Source organism: Pelophylax lessonae (genome assembly GCF_965119305.1).
Source record: "Pelophylax lessonae genome assembly, chromosome: 4".
Classification (NCBI taxonomy): domain Eukaryota; kingdom Metazoa; phylum Chordata; class Amphibia; order Anura; family Ranidae; genus Pelophylax; species Pelophylax lessonae.
In genome coordinates, this window is record NC_138771.1 from 154,945,274 (window position 1) to 154,964,236 (window position 18,963).

General features: G+C 42.1%; 1 protein-coding gene across 4 annotated transcripts in view; it reads left to right on the forward strand.

Annotated features, from left to right (window-relative positions):
* The window catches only part of NRF1 (nuclear respiratory factor 1), a 155,327-nt gene extending 138,580 nt beyond the window's left edge, over positions 1-16,747 (forward strand). For 3 of the 4 annotated variants that reach the window (XM_082255980.1, XM_082255982.1, XM_082255981.1), the window contains one exon: positions 16,281-16,747. In XM_082255980.1, the coding sequence (XP_082112106.1) occupies positions 16,281-16,444 (164 nt within the window). In that variant the 3' untranslated portion in view covers positions 16,445-16,747. The remainder of the gene's footprint in view (positions 1-16,280) is intronic. The other variant, XM_082255983.1, reaches the window with a different exon arrangement.
* Positions 16,748-18,963: the final 2,216 nt, after the last annotated feature.

Consider the following 18,963-nt stretch of genomic DNA (forward strand, 5'->3'; position numbering starts at 1 on the left):
ATATTTGACTGGATACCTTCTATGTGACAGTTTATTCAGTCACATTGTATCTTGCCACCTTTTTGCCGTGCTTTCTTTTTGCCGCTAGATCTTTGTACTTTTCTGCTTTACTTGAACTGTATTAGTTTATTAAAAACTCAATAAAACTTATGTAAAAGAAAAAAAAAAGCATACCTTTTTTAACTCTCCAGAGATATTCCCCTTTTCACTCATACCAACAATGTGGTGCTTCTTGTAGCAGTCATCTCTGGGAGGTGAGTGTCTGAGCTGGCGGTTTTATCCTGTAAAGAACCCTTTCTGGTCTTGCACAAGGTGATGTTGAGCCCAGAACTTCCTTCCTACCTAAGGTACTTTCGGCCTTTCACCTCGATCTGGACATCGTTCCTTCATCAACAAAATACAACTAAAATGTTTTTATTCCATGTAGCGATACTATAGTGAATAAAGGCAAGGGTGTGCAACCTAGTCCCGCCAACTTGAGCTTGAAACCTGAATAAAGAAAAGTCTTGTGTACCATAATGCATAAAAAAAATAATTTATTGCAAAACTTTTGTATATTACCGGTACATCACAACTAGGTAATCTCCCTACAGAAAACGCCACTAAAAATAATAAAATAGGTTGTCAACAACTAGAGGCCAATTAATTCCTACATACAATAAGCACACGGGGAGATTTACTAAAACTGGTGCACACAATGTGGTGCAGCTGTGCAGAATAACCAATCAATTTCTAACTTCAGCTTGTTCAGGTAAGCTTTGACAATAAAACCTGGAAGCTGCACAAGATTCTGCGTGGAATAGGTAAAGAAATCAGGTGCGCTGCCCTAGTGCATATGTGCAACATACAAAATGATGTAAACAAATAAACCAAAAATGCAATAATAATGCAAAAAAATGAAAACGTATGCAAATCGTGTAAAACAAAAAATGTCCAGAAGGTGACTAGTGATACACCAATGTGCAATAAACGTCCATATTATAAGTCCATAAATAAAGTGCAAAAAATGGTGACAAAAACTTCCAGCTTGGGGAAAGGTGAACTGTGATTGGAAGGTGCAAAGTCCCACCACCAGCTTGGCCTCTTACCAGAAGTTAAACGTTAAGGGCATATATGAATATGACCGCTCCAAAGGTCATGCAGCCAGGTAGAAAAGTTCCCAGAAATACAGAAGGCACTCTGACACACTCGTGCTCCCTAGACTCTTACCGGACAAAAGCCAAACAAGAAGCCTGGTTCTATGGTGAAGAGTGGTCCTGCCGGGGGTTACTGGACTCTAGGATGGCTGATGTAGTTGCTTGTGTCCAAGAGGAACAGACCCAGTCAGAAAGCCTGACGAAAGAAGATCCTGCCAAAGGTGGCTAGACTCTGATTGGCTGCTGTAACTCCTTAGTCTGGTCGACCTCAATAATAGGGGACACAACAGAGGGGACCGCAATGGTGCATTACCAACAGTAGATTTTTATTAAAACAAGTGGTTGCACTTACAGTTGTGAAGACAATAATAGCGAGTTCCCTCACGGAGGAGCTGTATGGCGGGGTCCGCCTGCAGTGCAGACCGCTGCCTGGTCTAGATGTGATGACGCGGCGCCTCCTCTCTGACGCGTTTCTCCCGATAGGGCATCCACTTAGATAGGAGGTATCTATCTATCCACCTCCTATCTAAGTGGATGCCCTATCGGGAGAAACGCGTCAGAGAGGAGGCGCCGCGTCATCACATCTAGACCAGGCAGCGGTCTGCACTGCAGGCGGACCCCGCCATACAGCTCCTCCGTGAGGGAACTCGCTATTATTGTCTTCACAACTGTAAGTGCAACCACTTGTTTTAATAAAAATCTACTGTTGGTAATGCACCATTGCGGTCCCCTCTGTTGTGTCCCCTATTATTGAGGTCGACCAGACTAAGGAGTTACAGCAGCCAATCAGAGTCTAGCCACCTTTGGCAGGATCTTCTTTCGTCAGGCTTTCTGACTGGGTCTGTTCCTCTTGGACACAAGCAACTACATCAGCCATCCTAGAGTCCAGTAACCCCCGGCAGGACCACTCTTCACCATAGAACCAGGCTTCTTGTTTGGCTTTTGTCCGGTAAGAGTCTAGGGAGCACGAGTGTGTCAGAGTGCCTTCTGTATTTCTGGGAACTTTTCTACCTGGCTGCATGACCTTTGGAGCGGTCATATTCATATATGCCCTTAACGTTTAACTTCTGGTAAGAGGCCAAGCTGGTGGTGGGACTTTGCACCTTCCAATCACAGTTCACCTTTCCCCAAGCTGGAAGTTTTTGTCACCATTTTTTGCACTTTATTTATGGACTTATAATATGGACGTTTATTGCACATTGGTGTATCACTAGTCACCTTCTGGACATTTTTTGTTTTACACGATTTGCATACGTTTTCATTTTTTTGCATTATTATTGCATTTTTGGTTTATTTGTTTACATCATTTTGTATGTTGCACATATGCACTAGGGCAGCGCACCTGATTTCTTTACCTATTCTACAACATACACTCTAAGGTAGCAGCACACCCTATATTGAATCAGCGCACTTTCCTACCCACAAGATTCTGCGTGCACTACTTCTTGTAAATCTCCCCCACAGTGTGAATAACACCTGAGAAATTGCAATAAAGTGCAGAACTGTAATGTACTTTTATTGACAGTATCTACAAAAAGTGGTAAATACTGTTCAGAAGTGGTAGGAGTCGATCAGCCAAACTTCATTTTTCATCCTGGCATTATCCAGATTAATTGCACACCATGAGGAACTTTTTACACACTGGTAGGGCTGTTGGACTGTGAGTAGCTAGAGGGAGAGACATACTCTTGGGGAAGTAATCCATATTAAATCCCTGCATTTTGGCTACTGAGCCCAGCCAGTTCATAATTTTATGTGCATCTTCTCCTTGGACCATTTTTTTTCTGTATTGTTTTATTGTTTTTTCATCCATCTGTTTGACTCCAGGTTACCAGAAAGACATTTCCCCTCATTGCTTGGATGTAGTTTGGACTGTGAGAGTGTATTTCTTCGCTATTCTTAACCTTCAAAAGGATTGCTTTACCTTTGTCATCCCAGATGGTACCTGTAAAGGTGCACCAGCTTCTCTTTCCACCATTTCTCAGTGGCTTATGATCGAGAATCCGATTCCTCCCTTTCCTGTCAAGGCAAACTTTATTAGATCTGTGACTGCCTTCTGGGCTTTTTGGTATCGGACTACTGTTTTCTAGATTTGCAAGGCTGCCATCTGGTCTTCTGTTCACATGTCACAAGTTCTACCAGGTTAATGTTCAGGTCTATTCAAATGCCAGCTTTATGCATAAGGTCCCTTAAGCAGCTCTTTAAGATGCAGAAGTCCCCAGTTTTCATTTGTTTTGGTGAGCGTGTTAGCGTTTTTGTAAAGTTGCCCCACCCCCCAGTTGGACTGCTTTGGACATCTCAAGGTGAAAAACTTCTGTGTTGCCTAATGGACAAAAAATAAAATAGTTTTTTTTTTTTCTCATTCATTGAGGGACATCGGAAGCAATGCACTGTCAGTATGCCACCTACAGGTGGAGTGAACATTGGCAAACAAAAAATCTGTAGACAAGCCTAGAGCAACCTCTTCTTCTACCCAGCATTTTTTGCTAGTGTTTACTGGTCAAATTATGTTTTTAATGCCCTGGCCTCCACCCTCTCCCTCAGCAGTTTGCCCATTGGGGCATGTAGGGATGCTAATGGTACCTGGAATCCATCAGTTTCACCATTCATTTCCTTCTGCAGAGGGATCCTCTGGCCTGCTCTTTCAAGTGGAATTGGCACCTCTGTACAACTAGTACTCAGGATATTGGCTCCAGTGTCTTTCCTTATACCTTCTCATGACATTCCCATTGTATGGGTTAATTACCTCCAAGATCCAGCTGTGTCTGATTTCCTCAGGCATTTGCCCCGGAAACCTGTAGGTGACAATCAACATGTTCTATGGTAAGGGAGGCTATGGCACGTTTAACCTAATGCCATCTGTTATCAGCCAGGGGTTCACCCATCTCTATTGTCCAGACCTGATCACTCCACTCCAGTCTCGCAACAAGCAGTTAATAGAGGCTCCCCCCCCCTCCCATTTCTGGGAGGTTCCTCTCATTTGAGAATTGGGGCTATATTCTGGAATACCAGAACAGGTGGTTCCTTCTTTAGTCGGATCTTCTGGTTTGGATACCGCTGGACACTATTTTGGTCCTTCATGCCTTAGGAGAAGTAGTTTGGTTTCAGGGGTCCTAGTTTTACTTAAGCTGATCCCCTGCCCTGGAGTCAATCTTAGTTTTTACTAAATACCTGGTGATCCTGCCAGTTTAGCATTTAAAACTGGCCATGCTAGGCACGGAAGCCATCTTAGCATAGCCAGTTTGCATCACTTCTTATTTTGGAGCTACAGAACACTCTCTGCCAGTAGTCCTGTAGTCTGATTTAGAGTTCACACCTCCGTCCAGTTTTCCACAGTTTGATTGACAGGTGGAGGAACCATGTTGTCTGCAGATTTGGTGGAAGCTGCTGAACGGCCTCTTCAGGCTCTCTACCTTCATCCATTCAAGCTGTGGGAGAGGAGCGATGAGAGGTCATGTTACTGCAGCAAAAAGGAGCTGTGTCATTAATATTGACTACTGTCATTACATGTGTTTTTTTCTTTTTTATTTATATACATATTTATATCTATCTCTCTCTCTCTATATATATATATATATATATATATATATATATATATATATATATATATATATATATATATATATATATATATGTGTGTGTATGTATGTATGTATATATATATATATATATATATATATATATATATATATATATATATATATATATATATTAGGATGCACCGAAATTTTCGGCCGAAAATGGGCCTATCCCATTTAGGCCAAAAATGGGTTAAAAATGCTGAAATTAATGGCCGCCGTGAGAAAGGAGGAGGGCGCAGCGCAGGTTTGAAAAGTCCTGCCTCTGGCCGGTCGCCCGCCTCTCAATGATGTCCCTACTAAGACTATGTGTATGAATGAACTGACCTGACACCGGGCGGGAGGGCGGGCGAGCGGCCGCTAATAGCTATAACTATGTGAGCGCTTCACTTCCCTATCATGCGGGTATCTCCTCTGACGGAAGTGAAGCGCTCACATAGTTATAGCTATTAGCGGCCGCTCGCCCACCCGCCCGGTGTTAGTTCATTCATGCACAAGAACGTAGTAGTAGTGACATCACCGGGAGGCGGGCCACCGGCCAGAGGCGCGTCTTTTGAAACTGGAAGGACACCGGAGGAGCTGAGTGAGTAGGAGATTGCATCCTTGGGATGAGGAGGGACGCTGAGGCGGGGGGGGGGGGTGTACTACCGAGGGGGACGCTGAGGCAGTGGGGGGGGGGAAGCTGAGGCGTGCTTACCAATGGTATTAGTATTATGCAGCATGAGGGGGTTCATGTATTGCCACTGCTGGTCATTAGTGCATTAGTGACCGACCAGTGGCAGTTAATTAACCCCTTTGTGCTGCATTAGTGCAACCAGTATCAGTGCAAGCAGTGTTAATTAACACTCATACTGGTTGCACTAATGCAGCACAAAGGGGTTAATTAACTGCCACTGGTCGGTCACTAATGCATCAGTGACCAGCAGTGGCAATACATTAACCCCCTCATGCTGCATAATACAAATACCATTGGTAATTAACCTCTTGTCAACCAGTCACAGTACATATACTGTGACAGGGTGGCAGCGACAGGTGTACGTCGCTGCCTGTTTTTGGTGTATGCCCCTCTTCTATCTATTTTAAAATTATTTGGGGGAAGAAGTCATTTTCGGTTTTCGGCCAAGGGCATCCTGCATTTTTGGTTTCAGCCCAGAATTTTAATTTCGGTGCATCCCTAATAAATAAATAAAAAAAGCAAAAAATTGGGGGAGCAAACCCTGAACATGTATATCTAAAGCCGGTGCAGCTATGAACCAAGCGACATGTATATTAAAAAAATATATATATATCCTTTACATTGACATATACATTAACCACATTTGGTTGTGGATTTTTTCCTTCCCTAAATGGGAATTTGTGGTTTGTTTTCTACCCTTGGTGAGTTCAGGCTGTCCAGCTAATTGCCTGGTCTATGGTTTGGTGCCCTCTTCCCTGTTAAGTTCGTGGCCTTTTTTTTTTTTCTTTCTTGTTTTTGCGGATAAGGTTGGTTCATAGTGTCATTGGTCATTTTGGCAGGGAGGTCAGCCTCAATCCGTGTCAGATTTAGACATTGGTCGTTGAGGTGACTATTGGGTTGCAGGCAGTCTCCAGCTCTGTTTTGTTGGGCCTGTTAGCAATTTGTTGCTGTTGCCCCTATGGGTTTTGGATGTCCCAACAATATTTATTTCCTTGGCTGACCTACAGATTTATTTTGTTAGCCAGTGTTCCAACCTGTAAGCGGCAGTAGTTTATGACCACCTGTGCCTCACAGCGACTCTAAGAAAAGGAATTTATTGCAAGTATAAAAATCCTATTTTTTTTTTCCTAATCTCTGTAAAAACCCTTTGCTTGGAGTCCACTAATCTGCACAGGTTCCCACCCCTCATATTTATGATCATGATTTCTGTACTGCTTCACTACAAAACTGAGGCATTCGGTTAGTAGGATGGGTTATCCTGGGCTGCCTTACTTTTTTTTTTCCGTTTGCCAATGCTCAATCTTCCTGTAGACTTCCCTCAGTGGGTTCAAAGAAAACGATTTTGAATACAAAAATCCTATTTTGCTATTTCTGTCAGCTATATATTTAAAATGATTTGGTAATATAGTTGCTGTGGTAAATTGTAACAATAACTCTTCTATGCAATTGGATGTCTGGTATTTCTACATAATTGGTCATGTCATTCACTATAAAACACTTTGGTCAAACATTTTATTTGCAAATTGTTGACCATTGCTTAAAGGATAAGCTCACCTTTTCGAACATGTTACATCTTCCACCTGTATTTAGGGTTGAACATGTAACCTGTTCAAGCAGCTGAAGCCATTCCTCCTAACCCTCCCCCTCCCCAGTGACAGTGCGCTGGCATCTTCTCCGGGCGCCTGCTGCCACTCTTTGAAACGAATGTGGCCATGCAGGACTCCACACACCCGGCCACGGATTCAATCACAGTCCTCTGTGAATGGGAAACTACAAGTCCCCACCTCCTTTGCGGCTGTGGGCTTGTAGTTCTGAATGAGCTTCCACGGCGCTTTTGAGTGCTGTGGGAGTTCATTCACTTGTCCTGTCACGGTGTAACTACCTGGCAGTACGAGTAAGCAGATACACTGACAGATCTTTTGGACTCCTGCATGGCATCAGCGATCTGCTGATCACTGGTGCAATGCTTTACAGGCTCCCAAAGCAAAATATAGTAAATGCATTTTTTTTTTTTTTTTTAGCTGCAAAAAATGTGCATTTTATTATTTGTTAAAAGATGAACTTATCCTTTAACACTTCTGTGATCTGCACTTCTATATGGGACATCATCAGGTAATGTATGCAATTGAGAATAGTTGGCAAAGTGTTCATTTGAATTATTCAAGGCCACAATTATTCTGTACGTTTTAGAGTGTGTGCCGAAAGGTACCAATGTATAGACTGTGCAGTTTACAATAGGTTAGTCTGACTATTATGTTTTGCAGCTTGGCTTGCAGTCTTTTGTAATGGGTGTGGAGCAGGCCTTGATCTGCCTGTCGTCCTCCCAGTATACCGCAGTGCGGAGTGGATGGAGCAAGTCTGTCCTGATTCCCCTCTCCTCCCCATGACCTTCCCAGCCCCTGACAGCTTGCTGTGCTGTAAAGCAGCTCATGTGACTGCAGTAATCCAGAGCCAGCAAACAGCTGTGCAAGAACATAGCAGGATGAATCAAGCCTATTGTTCCGCACTGCAGACCTGTCTCGGTTAGGCAGTGCTTTTAATGCATTATGTTGTAACAGTGCCTTGCTGGATCGTAGTTAGTAGAGGGCGGGTTGTGTGTAATGGTTTCTGATCAATTGTTACTACTACTGGAACCATGCCCAGGGTGCAGTAGGAATTTCATTTTTACTCCCCTTTCATCATAAATAGATTAGAAGGACCAGCAGTAGCTGCAGACACATTTTAATCGGGGGGAGAATATATCTAATTTTACACACATACGTTAATACAGTCAAAAATTGCACTTTCTTTTTTTTTTTTTTTTGCAAGCAATGCTGTTACCTACACTTGATTTTATATCTGCCTCTTTCAATCCCTGTACAGCAGAGTTTAGACTGGAAGAGGGAAAAGCAGCACAAGAAGCCAATTCATTTTACTGCCCTACTCATGTGATAAGGGGCTAAAAGGAAGAGAACAAAGTGACAAAGACTTGGTCGTGTGCTACTTCTCCTTTCATTGTCAAGTCTCGAGCTAGAGGGACCAAACCCTAAAGCAGACTAAACTGCAGTAGAAAAAAATAAATCTGCTCCCTTGCCCTGCCAGAATGGCTGTGCTGTGTAAAGCATAATATACACGATCAGTATATCATGCAAAAAATATCGATCATACAATAATCTGATCATTAGTATGCAGTATCATGCAAAAGATATCGATCATACAATAATCTGATCGTTAGTACACAGCTATTCGTTTAACCAGTACAGTTTTTGTCCGAAAATACAATACAAATACATTACATCATTTCTGAAATTGTATTCTGTCGTCCAAGAACTTTCATACTTAACCTGTTCATTTTCGATTTTGAGACTAGCATGCAAAAAAAAAATAAAGGGACGATAATTCATCCAATAATCTCATTGTGTGTACTAGGCTTATGTCTCGGAACTGAATTGGCAGAGCTCAAAAATAATCTTTTTGTTCTGGTTTAATAATCTGTGTTTTAAGCTGTTTTCCTGAAGTTCAGCTTCAAGACTTTTATTTTTATTTGGATATTATATTAGAATGTAAACCTAATAAAATATTAGATTTTTTTTTTTATTTTACTTAAAAAGAGTCTACTTAAATTGAATTGCCCTGGTTTAGGACAGATTTACTTGAAGGGCATTTTGTCATGACAGAAGAGTTACAATTGCTGCTTTGTTTAAGGTGTACTCTGTCTATGGCATCCTTCTCCTTCATTTGTTTCCTAGAGAATTAACAGATCCGAAATTAACAGGTGCATTTCAGATGCTAAGACATTTAATTTATACATGCTTGTTGTGAGTCGGTGACTAAGCAAATGACAAACCATCAAAAATTAGTCACCAGTGGCAATTTCTATATTTCTGCGCTGTCAGACTCCCTTTACAATGATAAAGAAAAAAACGTATACAGAAGCCCACTAAAGTGACTAGCTTCAGGTGCTGCACAATAATGAAGCAAATCCTCCCATATAAACTCTCCTTGTTTATCTGTAGCCCTCTCTTCCACAGCCTTCCAAAGTAGGCTGATTAGATGGTATTTCTTAGCTTCCAGCAGGCATGGGCAGGCATTTACCTTGCACTCCCTCAGCTCAAAGTAGAAGAAAAGAGTGTAATTTGAGTGTTAGGAATGAATTCCCCCCCCCCCCCCAAAATAAATCCTCTACACAGTCTCATAGGGAAACATGCACAGCTGATGCTGTCAATCATCTCCTGCTTTGGTGGGGGGGGGGGGGGTGGAGTGGAACCATCACCATGGATTGCTGAGTTTTTGGGAAAACTGTCATAAGTGATTCATGCAGAGGAAGAGAGCAGCCAGGATCCACACTTAATATTGACTGAGGCAAGTATATGCTATATGAGAATATGCTTTGTTCATTTTTCATTTCAGAGAGAAGTTTCCTTCAGTGTAACCCCTCATAGCAAAACAATCCATAGATCCAGGGACACAGGCAACCTAAATGTATATTTAAATTTTACCTTCTGTAAATGCTTTACAACAAACATGTGGGTTTCACGGTAGTTAACTTCTGCTCTAAACTGTTGCATGTCTACATTAAAGTGGGACAAAAGTCAGAACTTTTTTTTTTTTTCCCTCACATTTTTGGATAGAGTAGGGAAGGGTTTATAACCCCTGACTTTTTTTTTTTTTTACATTTGTTTGTTTTTGAGGGATTTCCTCTCACTACTTGCTATTGCTATAGGACAGGAAGTGAAGAAAAATCTCACCAAGTAACGAAAACCCAGGCTGTCAGCAGAACTAATGTCCCCCATATGTTTCTACTCCTATTCTGGTGGCAACTCAAAATTGTGGGTTTTCTTTCTTTGACTCTTCCAATACCGATCATCAGGACAAATCGAGAGGTTACATTTCCCTAACGGGGATGCAGACCATACAAACATGAAAGGTGTTCTAATCCTTCTACGTTCTATCCAAACAAAAAAAAAACATTTTTATCTTTAGTTATACTTTTAAATCTAGTTTGTCACTTCCCAAAAATATGCAAAGCATTGCTTCTGCAATAAAAGACATTACTTGCCTAACTGCTGGTTGGTTAGCTTGGATCATAGGGGCTGGGTGGAAACAATGCAGTAAGGGGTGCAAGCAATTGAAAATGTGTTGAATGCTAAAGACTTTGCCAGAGACTCCACTGGTTGAGGAGTTCAGACTCTAACCACCCAAGGAGTAAGTATTCTGTGTTTTCTAATGCAGGTGCAATACTTTTTTGGAAAGCCATAGTTGCTTTTAAGGCCCCTTTCACACTTATGCGACGCGATTTTGCGGCGCGATTTTGACGCAACTTTGCCGCGATTTTGAAAGCAATGGCAAGGCTATATGCCTCAAAACGCATTAAAATCATGGCAAAGTAGTGCAGGAACTACTTTGAAGTCGGTGCAACTTCAAAACGCACTGATATGAATGGGGCTCATTGAAAATAATGTAAAACGACTTGTCATGCAATTTTGCAGTCCAAAATTGCGGGACAATTTGCACTAGTGTGAAAGGGGCCTTAGCGTCAATGCATAACAAACTGAGATTTCAGTTTTGGAAGATGCTGAGAAGTTGTTGTTCAGTATTTCATTTTTTTTGAAGATCTCAGTGTTTAGGTTCTTGAATATACACAGTTGCCACAGCAGTTCTGAGAGTAGTCCCACTGTGTATATTGAATTTTGTATATTATGATAGATGCAACAGGAGGACTGGAAATGTCCATTTTAATCAAGTAATGAGGCCTAAAGATGGGCAGGAACAAACCCATCTGGGCACAGAAGTCACCATGGGACTGAAATACAATGAAATCCTCCTGCCTGGCAGTCTAAACAAATAAGTGCTGTCAATCCAAGAAGCAGATAAGTGTGGCCCAGTACTGACTGACAATCTACAGGCTAGAGTGAATCATCCGTGACAATAATGGCAGGCACAGCCTACAGGAGAATGGCAGCTCTGCTCAATATGCAGGAGCAGTGACCACAACATCACAGAAAACTGCATTAAAGTATAAGTTCACCTTTAAAAATAATGCACTTTTTTTTTTTTAGGTAAACAAATATGTATGTATATATATATATATATATATATATATATATATATATATATATATATATATATTTATATATATTTATTTTTTTTGTTAGGAGCCTGTAAAGCATTGCACCCACAATCAGCAGATCATGGGTGTAATGCCACTGTCCTGCGGACTGTGTAGCTCTCTGCCTGTACCTCCAATATGGGCAGGCAGTTAAAATCCTAAACTCTGACAGGAGGACACAATGAACTACCTAGAGTGCTTACCAGCACCCTGGTAGTTCATAGAAAACTACAAGCGGACAACCGCTAAGGTTTGTTGGTACTTGTAGTTTTTACATACACAGAACTCTGAATGAATGGCTTGATCGCTGTCAATTCGGTGGAGGGGGGGGGGGGAGTTGTGCAGGGGCCGGTCCATCTGTACCAGTTTACACCCTAAATATGGGTGTAACATGTTACAAAAGGGTGAATTTATCCTTAAGTGGACGTTACTGGCAAGCTCAACAAATATTGGTAAGACTTGGTAGGGAAACATTGAAAACGTATGAGCTCGTATGCCTTTATAATTAGGTTCTGTAGGCCATTTTTTTTTTTTTTTTTTTTACTGGGAAGCCACATTTTTACTTTAACCACTTGCCGACTGCCTAACGCCGATCTACGTCGGCAGTCAGCCCCTCACAGGCAAAGTGACATAGGGCTACATCACTAGGTTGTGAGGGTCTAGGGAGCGAGCGCGCGCCCCCGGAGGCACGCTCTGGCTCCCGCTTGGTCACGGACCCCCCCGTGCATGTGACCAGTGGACCCGATGTCCGCCGGTCACTCGGCGATCGGCGGGGGAGAGGGAGGATGTCAGGCAGCTTGTGTAAACAAGCCACCTGTCATTCTCCTCACTGTAAAAACACTGATCACACGGATCTACTATGTAGATCCGTTGATCAGTGTCCTTACAGCTCAAGCCACAGCCAATCACAGTAGAAAGCACGCCCCTAGGGACACACACAGCCCCTCCCTCCCAAATAAAGTTAACCCCTTCACTACATGTGTATTTTTACAGTAACAGTGCATATATATAGCACTGATTACTGTAGAAATGTCACTGGTACCCCCAAAAATGTCAGTCAAGGGTCCGATCTGTCCGCCCCAATGTCGCAGTCCCGCAAAAAAAATCGCAGATCGCCGCCATTACGCGTTAAAAAAAAAAACAACAAAAATGACAAAAATCTTTCCCTTTGTTAGTAAACGCGATAACTTTTGCGCAAACCAATCAAAATACGCTTTTTGCGGGTTTTTTTTCCAAACATAGGTAGCATAAAACAAATTGGCCTAAAATGTTAAAAAATTTTGATTTTTACATTTTTTTGGGGGGAATTTCATATAAATATATGTGAAAAATATTGCTATTTTTGCAAAATTGACGCTCTTTTTTTGTTAATAGCGCGTGATCAAAAAATTGCACAGGTGATCAAATACCACCAAAAGAAAGCTCTGTTTGTGGGGAAAAAAAGGACACCAAATTTGTTTAGGTACAGCGTCGCACGACCGCGCAATTGTCCGTTAAAGTCACGCAGTGCCGAATCGCAAAATACCCCCTGGTCGGAATGGGGGTAAAATCTTCCGGGGCTTAAGTGGTTAATAAAAATGTACAATTCCTTGCCGTTCCCTTATAGTCTTTTGCATGTTTGAACCACTTGCAAAGCTGTATGAGTAAACAAACCTTTGTTTTCGTGTTCCTTTTTCTTTTCTTTTTTTGCTGATTTACCCCATAAATGTAATTTAATGCTCTTTTTTTTTTTTTGTGGTTTTGTTGTGCCCCCCCCCCCATACCTCATACACTTGCTATTTTTAGTTACAAATTTCAACCTGTTACTCAACAAAACAATCAAATTAGTCAACCTCCTTAACCTTTCTTTTTATTATTTCTTCTCACCTTCTCCATTATATGGATCCCTGCCAGATACATATAAATATACTTCAAGTGTAACTAAAGGCACATTTTTTTTTTTTTTTTCAGTTTTGGACAGAATGGAGAGGGATTAGTGCCTGTCAGTTTTTATTGCTATCTGTGTTAAAGTAAAAGAAAAACCCACATTTTGGGTTGTCCCCAAAAAAGTAATAGGGGGGGAAATCTTCCAATGGGGACAATAGTTCTGATGACACACTGGGATTCCCTCACTTTGGAGGGATTTCCTCTCACTTCCCTATTTGCCTATAAAGGGGAATCTCCCCTATGGGACACAGCAATAAAAGCAAAAAAAACTCACAGGTTAAAACCCTCCCTTAGTGTATTCAAAATGGGGAAATGTTTTTTTTCAGTTAGTTACACAGCAACTTCTTCCTGCCGGCTGTACGCATATATGCGGCCGCTTGGCGGGTGGGCTTTAATGCAAAAAGGCAGCATTTATGTCACTTTGGGAGCTGGAGCTTTCCAATCATGTGACCGCTATGAAGCCAATTACAGCAGTCCCATGACCCGATTGCCCACCTCCCAACATCTAGAAGTTCTTAAAGGGCCAGGGGGCAGCAGCGAGAAGGGGTTAAATACATAGCATCTGTTGCAAGTGGGTTTCCTTGTTTTTGCTATTGAAAAATTTGTGTATGACCTGCATTGTGGTCATCTTCTCATATGGCAGTCTTTTTACTGTCAAATTAGGCACCCCACTCGGTTTATATTAAAAGTAAGGACTAACAAGCCCTGTGGCTGCATGGTGGAGTGATCCTTTCATAAATGCAGATCCAAGTGTGGAGGGTATGAAGCAGGTACTGGCCACAAATGATACCTGGGAGTTCTCAGGTGTCTGGAATAGAATATTTTAGTGTGTGTGTATACAGTATCTCACAAACGTGAGTACACCCCTCACATTTTTGTAAATATTTTGTATCTTTTCATGTGACAACACTGAAGAAATGACATTTTGCTACAATGTAAAGTAGTGAATGTATAGCTTGTATAACCGTGTACATTTTACTGTGCCCTCAAAATAACTCAACACACAGCCATTAATGTCCAAACCGCTGGCAACAAAAGTGAATACACCCCTACGTGAAAATGTCCAAATTGGGACCAAAGTGTCAATATTTTGTGTGGCTACCTTTATTTTCCAGCACTGCCTTTACCCTCTTTGGCATAGAGTTCACCAGAGCTACTGGAGTCCTCTCCCACTCCTCCATGACGACATCACGGAGCTGGTGGATGTTATAGACCTTGCGCTCCTACAACTTCTGTTTGAAGATGCCCCACAGATGCTCAATAGGGTTTAGGTCTAGGGACATGCTTGGCCATCACCTTTTACCCTCTGCTTCTTTAGCAAGGCAGTGGTCGTCTTGGAGGTGTGTTTGGGGTCGTTATGTTGGAATACTGCCCTGCCGCCCATTCTTTGAAGGGAGGGGGATCATGCTCTGCTTCAGTAAGTCACAGTAAATGTTGGCATTCATGGTCACTCAATGAACTGTAGTTCCCAAGTGCTGGCAGCCCTCATGCAGCCCCACACCATGACACTCCCACCACCATGCTTGACTGTAGGCAAAACACTTCTCTTTGTACTCCTCGCCTGGTTGCTGCCACACACACACTTGACACCATCTGAACGAAATAAGTTTATTTTGGTCTCATCAGACCACAGGACATGGTTTCAGTAATCCATGTCCTTAGTCTGCTTGTCTAAAGAAAACTGTTTGCAGGCTTTCTTGTGCATCATCTTTAGAAGAGGCTTTTTTCTGAGGTGACAGCCATGCAGACCAATGTGATGCAGTGTGCAGCGTATGGTCTGAGCACTGACAGGCTGACAACAGCCGACCGGCCTCCTCCTCTCAGCAGGGAAGATCGCGGGTGTCAGGCGGCAATCACCCACATCTGATTCCCTGCTGACGATCGGGGGCAGGAGGGCGCTGCCGGTGGCACGCGCCCGCTGCCGGTGGCACGCGCCCGCCACCTAGCTGCCCCCGGGCGAGCGACATAGACCTATGTCGTTTTGCCTGTATGAGCCAGTCTGCCGCAGTAAATATAATGTAAGTGGTCCGGAAGTGGTTAATGGCTGTGTGTCGAGTTATTTTGAGGGAGCAGCACATTTACACTGTTATACAAGCTGTACGCTCACTACTTTACATTGTAGCAAAGTGTCATTTCTTCAGTGTTGTCACATGAAAAGATATAATAAAATAATTACAAAAATGTGAGGGGTGTACTCACTTTGGTGAGATACCGTATATGTAGTCACCTTTTATGTTGCTTCATTTTTGATCATTCTGCCAGTATGTGCCTAAAGCTAAGAGTCCTTTTTATTGCAAACTCTGTGCACATTCCTACAGTGGAGCAATGACAGGTCTACAGGGCAAGAGAGCTCTGTATTAAAGCTCAGTGGACAGACAGTGGAGCGATTAAGCCCTTGACAAGTATTAATCAGGTTTCTGATTGTCCCGACACAGCATCTGGTCAGGCGTGGGGCTTTGATTAGGCTAATCTAGTCAGCACATGTCCATAATCCAAAGAGAGGGATTAAGACCCTTTCAGTTTTATTAAAAGACAGTCACGTCTCTACAACACACTGAATCTCGCCCCCAATGTCATCAATATTGTAAGGTATTGCAGTAATCTGTGGTGTACAGAAAATGCATCTTTATTCTTCTGCAGTGTCATCTTATTCTAAAGAGCTTTTCACTCATACTTGTTTAATAGACACTATGCCATATAACTTTGTACTGTACTTCATTTTTAATTAAAAATGTAAAAACATTTGTTCGAGGCCAGTAAAAGAATTCTCACCAGTATAAATTTTGGTGTTTAAAACATATATTTGGGTTTGAGTTTTTTTTTTAATTCCTATGCATTTGTATTATCAGTACTGACATGTTTCTGGTTCCTTCCAGGTCTAGTTCAGATCCCTGTCAGTATGTATCAGACGGTGGTGACCAGCCTGACGCAGGGTAATGGACCCGTCCAAGTTGCCATGGCTCCTGTCACTGCAAGGATATCTGATTCTACAGTAACAGTGGATGGGCAAGCCGTGGAAGTGGTTACTTTGGAGCAATGACTGTTACAAGGGGGAAATGTGTGATATGATTTCCTTTTCTGCTCCTCTCCTCAGTGTTTTGAGCAGGAGTATCTATAGGCATCCTCTGTTGCTTGAAGACCTGTGCCGCTGAAGGGATCTCCTGTGTACAAGACTCATTGCCAAGCCTTTATCTCAGTTTGTTTTTGCCCATACACTGGTCCTATTTTCCCTTTAAGCATTTAATTTATTTCAATAAAGCAAGCGTCGCTTGCATCAGTCAGCTTTTTTAACTCCTTAAAGACTCAGTGGGACACACAGCACACTGTGGAAAAGATAACTGATAATGTTTAATTTATGGAGCAGCTTCTTGCCATCAAAGATAACATGACGGATTTCCTTGGAAGCAAAGACTCTATGGTTTTAATCTACTTTTGGACTAAAATGTTAATATTGAAATAGGTTTATGTGCTGCATTCATCATATACTTTAGCAATCAAGGCCTGGACACATTGGTTATAATTTTAGAAAACGAGTCATTTTTGTCCTCTCTAGGACCGTGAAATGTCTGTAATCGAAAGTAACCAGTAAGCATTTGTAATGGCACCTTCATACATTGCTAACTGCTGAAACTTGTAGATTAACAACATAAAGTTGCAATATATCTGCCAGAGCTTGGGTAAAAGAACATAAAGCTAATAAAAGGTCATAATTGTCTACCTACATTAATTTTGGCTCCATATAAATTTCAGTGAGTTTGCGTTGTTAGGCAGTAAAGTCCATTGCGTTGTGTAACTTGCCCATTTCAATGGTACATCCATTCGAGAAGTTGATTTGACAGTATGACTGTATATGTAATGGGACTATTTGATAAACTAAGACTGGACAGTGCAAAATCTGAGGCAGCTCTGTATAGATATCGGCTTCTGTTTTTTTGTTTTTTTTTTTGTCAAAGCTTAATTGAATAAGCTGAAGTTAGAAGCTGATTGGCTACCATGCACAGCTGCACCAGATTTTGTGTTGGTCTGGTAATGTCTTTCTACTGTTCTGGTACTGCAGAAGATAATGCTTGATTCGGATGCTTTGTTTTGTAGACTTGAAAATGTAGGATCCTGCTTTGACTCATTGTATTGGAGAAAGCCGCATACACATCTATAACTGCAGTTTTGGAGGGTGCTATGCAATAATTTGCTTTATTGTTGAACATTGCAGGTCCACGTGTATCACTAAGTGAATGGGGGTTGCTGAATGAAAACAAAATGCAGAGTTTTAGGAGAACTTGTGTTTTTTTTTTTTTTTTTTTACTGTTGCTGCTGGTGTTACATCCAAAACAATATTGCCTTTCCCACCTGTATTGTTTTAAAGGCTAAGTTCACTTTTTGTTAAAAAAAAATAATAGATGCACATATTTCTGTGTAAACAAAAATGTGAAAGAATGGCGCGGCTGTGTGGGTGGAGCCCCGCACGCCCACGCTGTTTTTAAATTGTGACAGTGGGTGAAAGGAGAATAACCCCCGCCTGCTGGGGGGAGGGGGGGCTGCTGAAGCATGTTACACGTTGCATCCTAAATGTGGGTGTAACATGCCTCCAAAGGTGAACTAATCTTTTAAATAAATGATTCTTTAATTCCTAATAGTCATTTAATTTTTAGGTATTTTTTTTAGTTTATCTATATTCTAATGTTGCTGCCATTTTAATAAGTGACATTGTCTCATATTTGCAGTGTAATGTTCAGGAGCTGCTGGAGATAGGCATTTGCCACTGACAGGGGTGCTTACAATGATCAGCTTTTAGTTATGTAAAACCTTTTTTCCAAAATGAACAGAACATATGCTGTAACTGCTTAAAAAGTGTGAGGTGGAGTTTGGATTTAGATTGATTGGGGACAAGCATATACCTGTTTAGGGATTTTAGTCCAAAATTGGGTAAATACTTCCATTCGGCTTCGGAACTGTGAATAGGTTTGAGTAAAACCTTTTGAATCTTTCAATTGCAGGAACTGGGATTACCACAGAATTTGACTCCAGGTATCTAAATCTGAACTTTCCCCTTCCCCCAGACTGACAATGCTGCTGTCCAAAGGTGTGTCCTTTTTTCTTTCATGCGGAGTGTAGACACTCTAAGGCCCCTTTCACGCGGGCGATCCGATCCACCTGTCAGTTTTTCAGGCGGACCGGATCGGATGCTCCATGCAGCCCTATGGGGCAGCGGATGTCAGCGGAGACATCCCCATTGACACCCGCTGCTATCCGATTCCGATCCTGTCCGGGAAATCAGGACGGACGGAAACCCTATTTTCCATCCGTATATCGGATCGGATGGGATTAGATGAGAACGGACAGGCGGTCCATTCTCATCCAATCTCCCCATAGAGGACAGCGGGAATCTAACTGCTCCATCTCCGCACACATAGCAAGGGCAGAGCTGTCATCCGCCTGCTCAGCGGGGATCAGCGGATCGATCCCCTCCCTGCTGAGCAGAACAGGCTCTGTTCCGTGTGAAAGGACCCTTATACAGGAGGCTTGTTTCTGCGTGGAAAAAAAAAAAAAGCCTAAAAAATA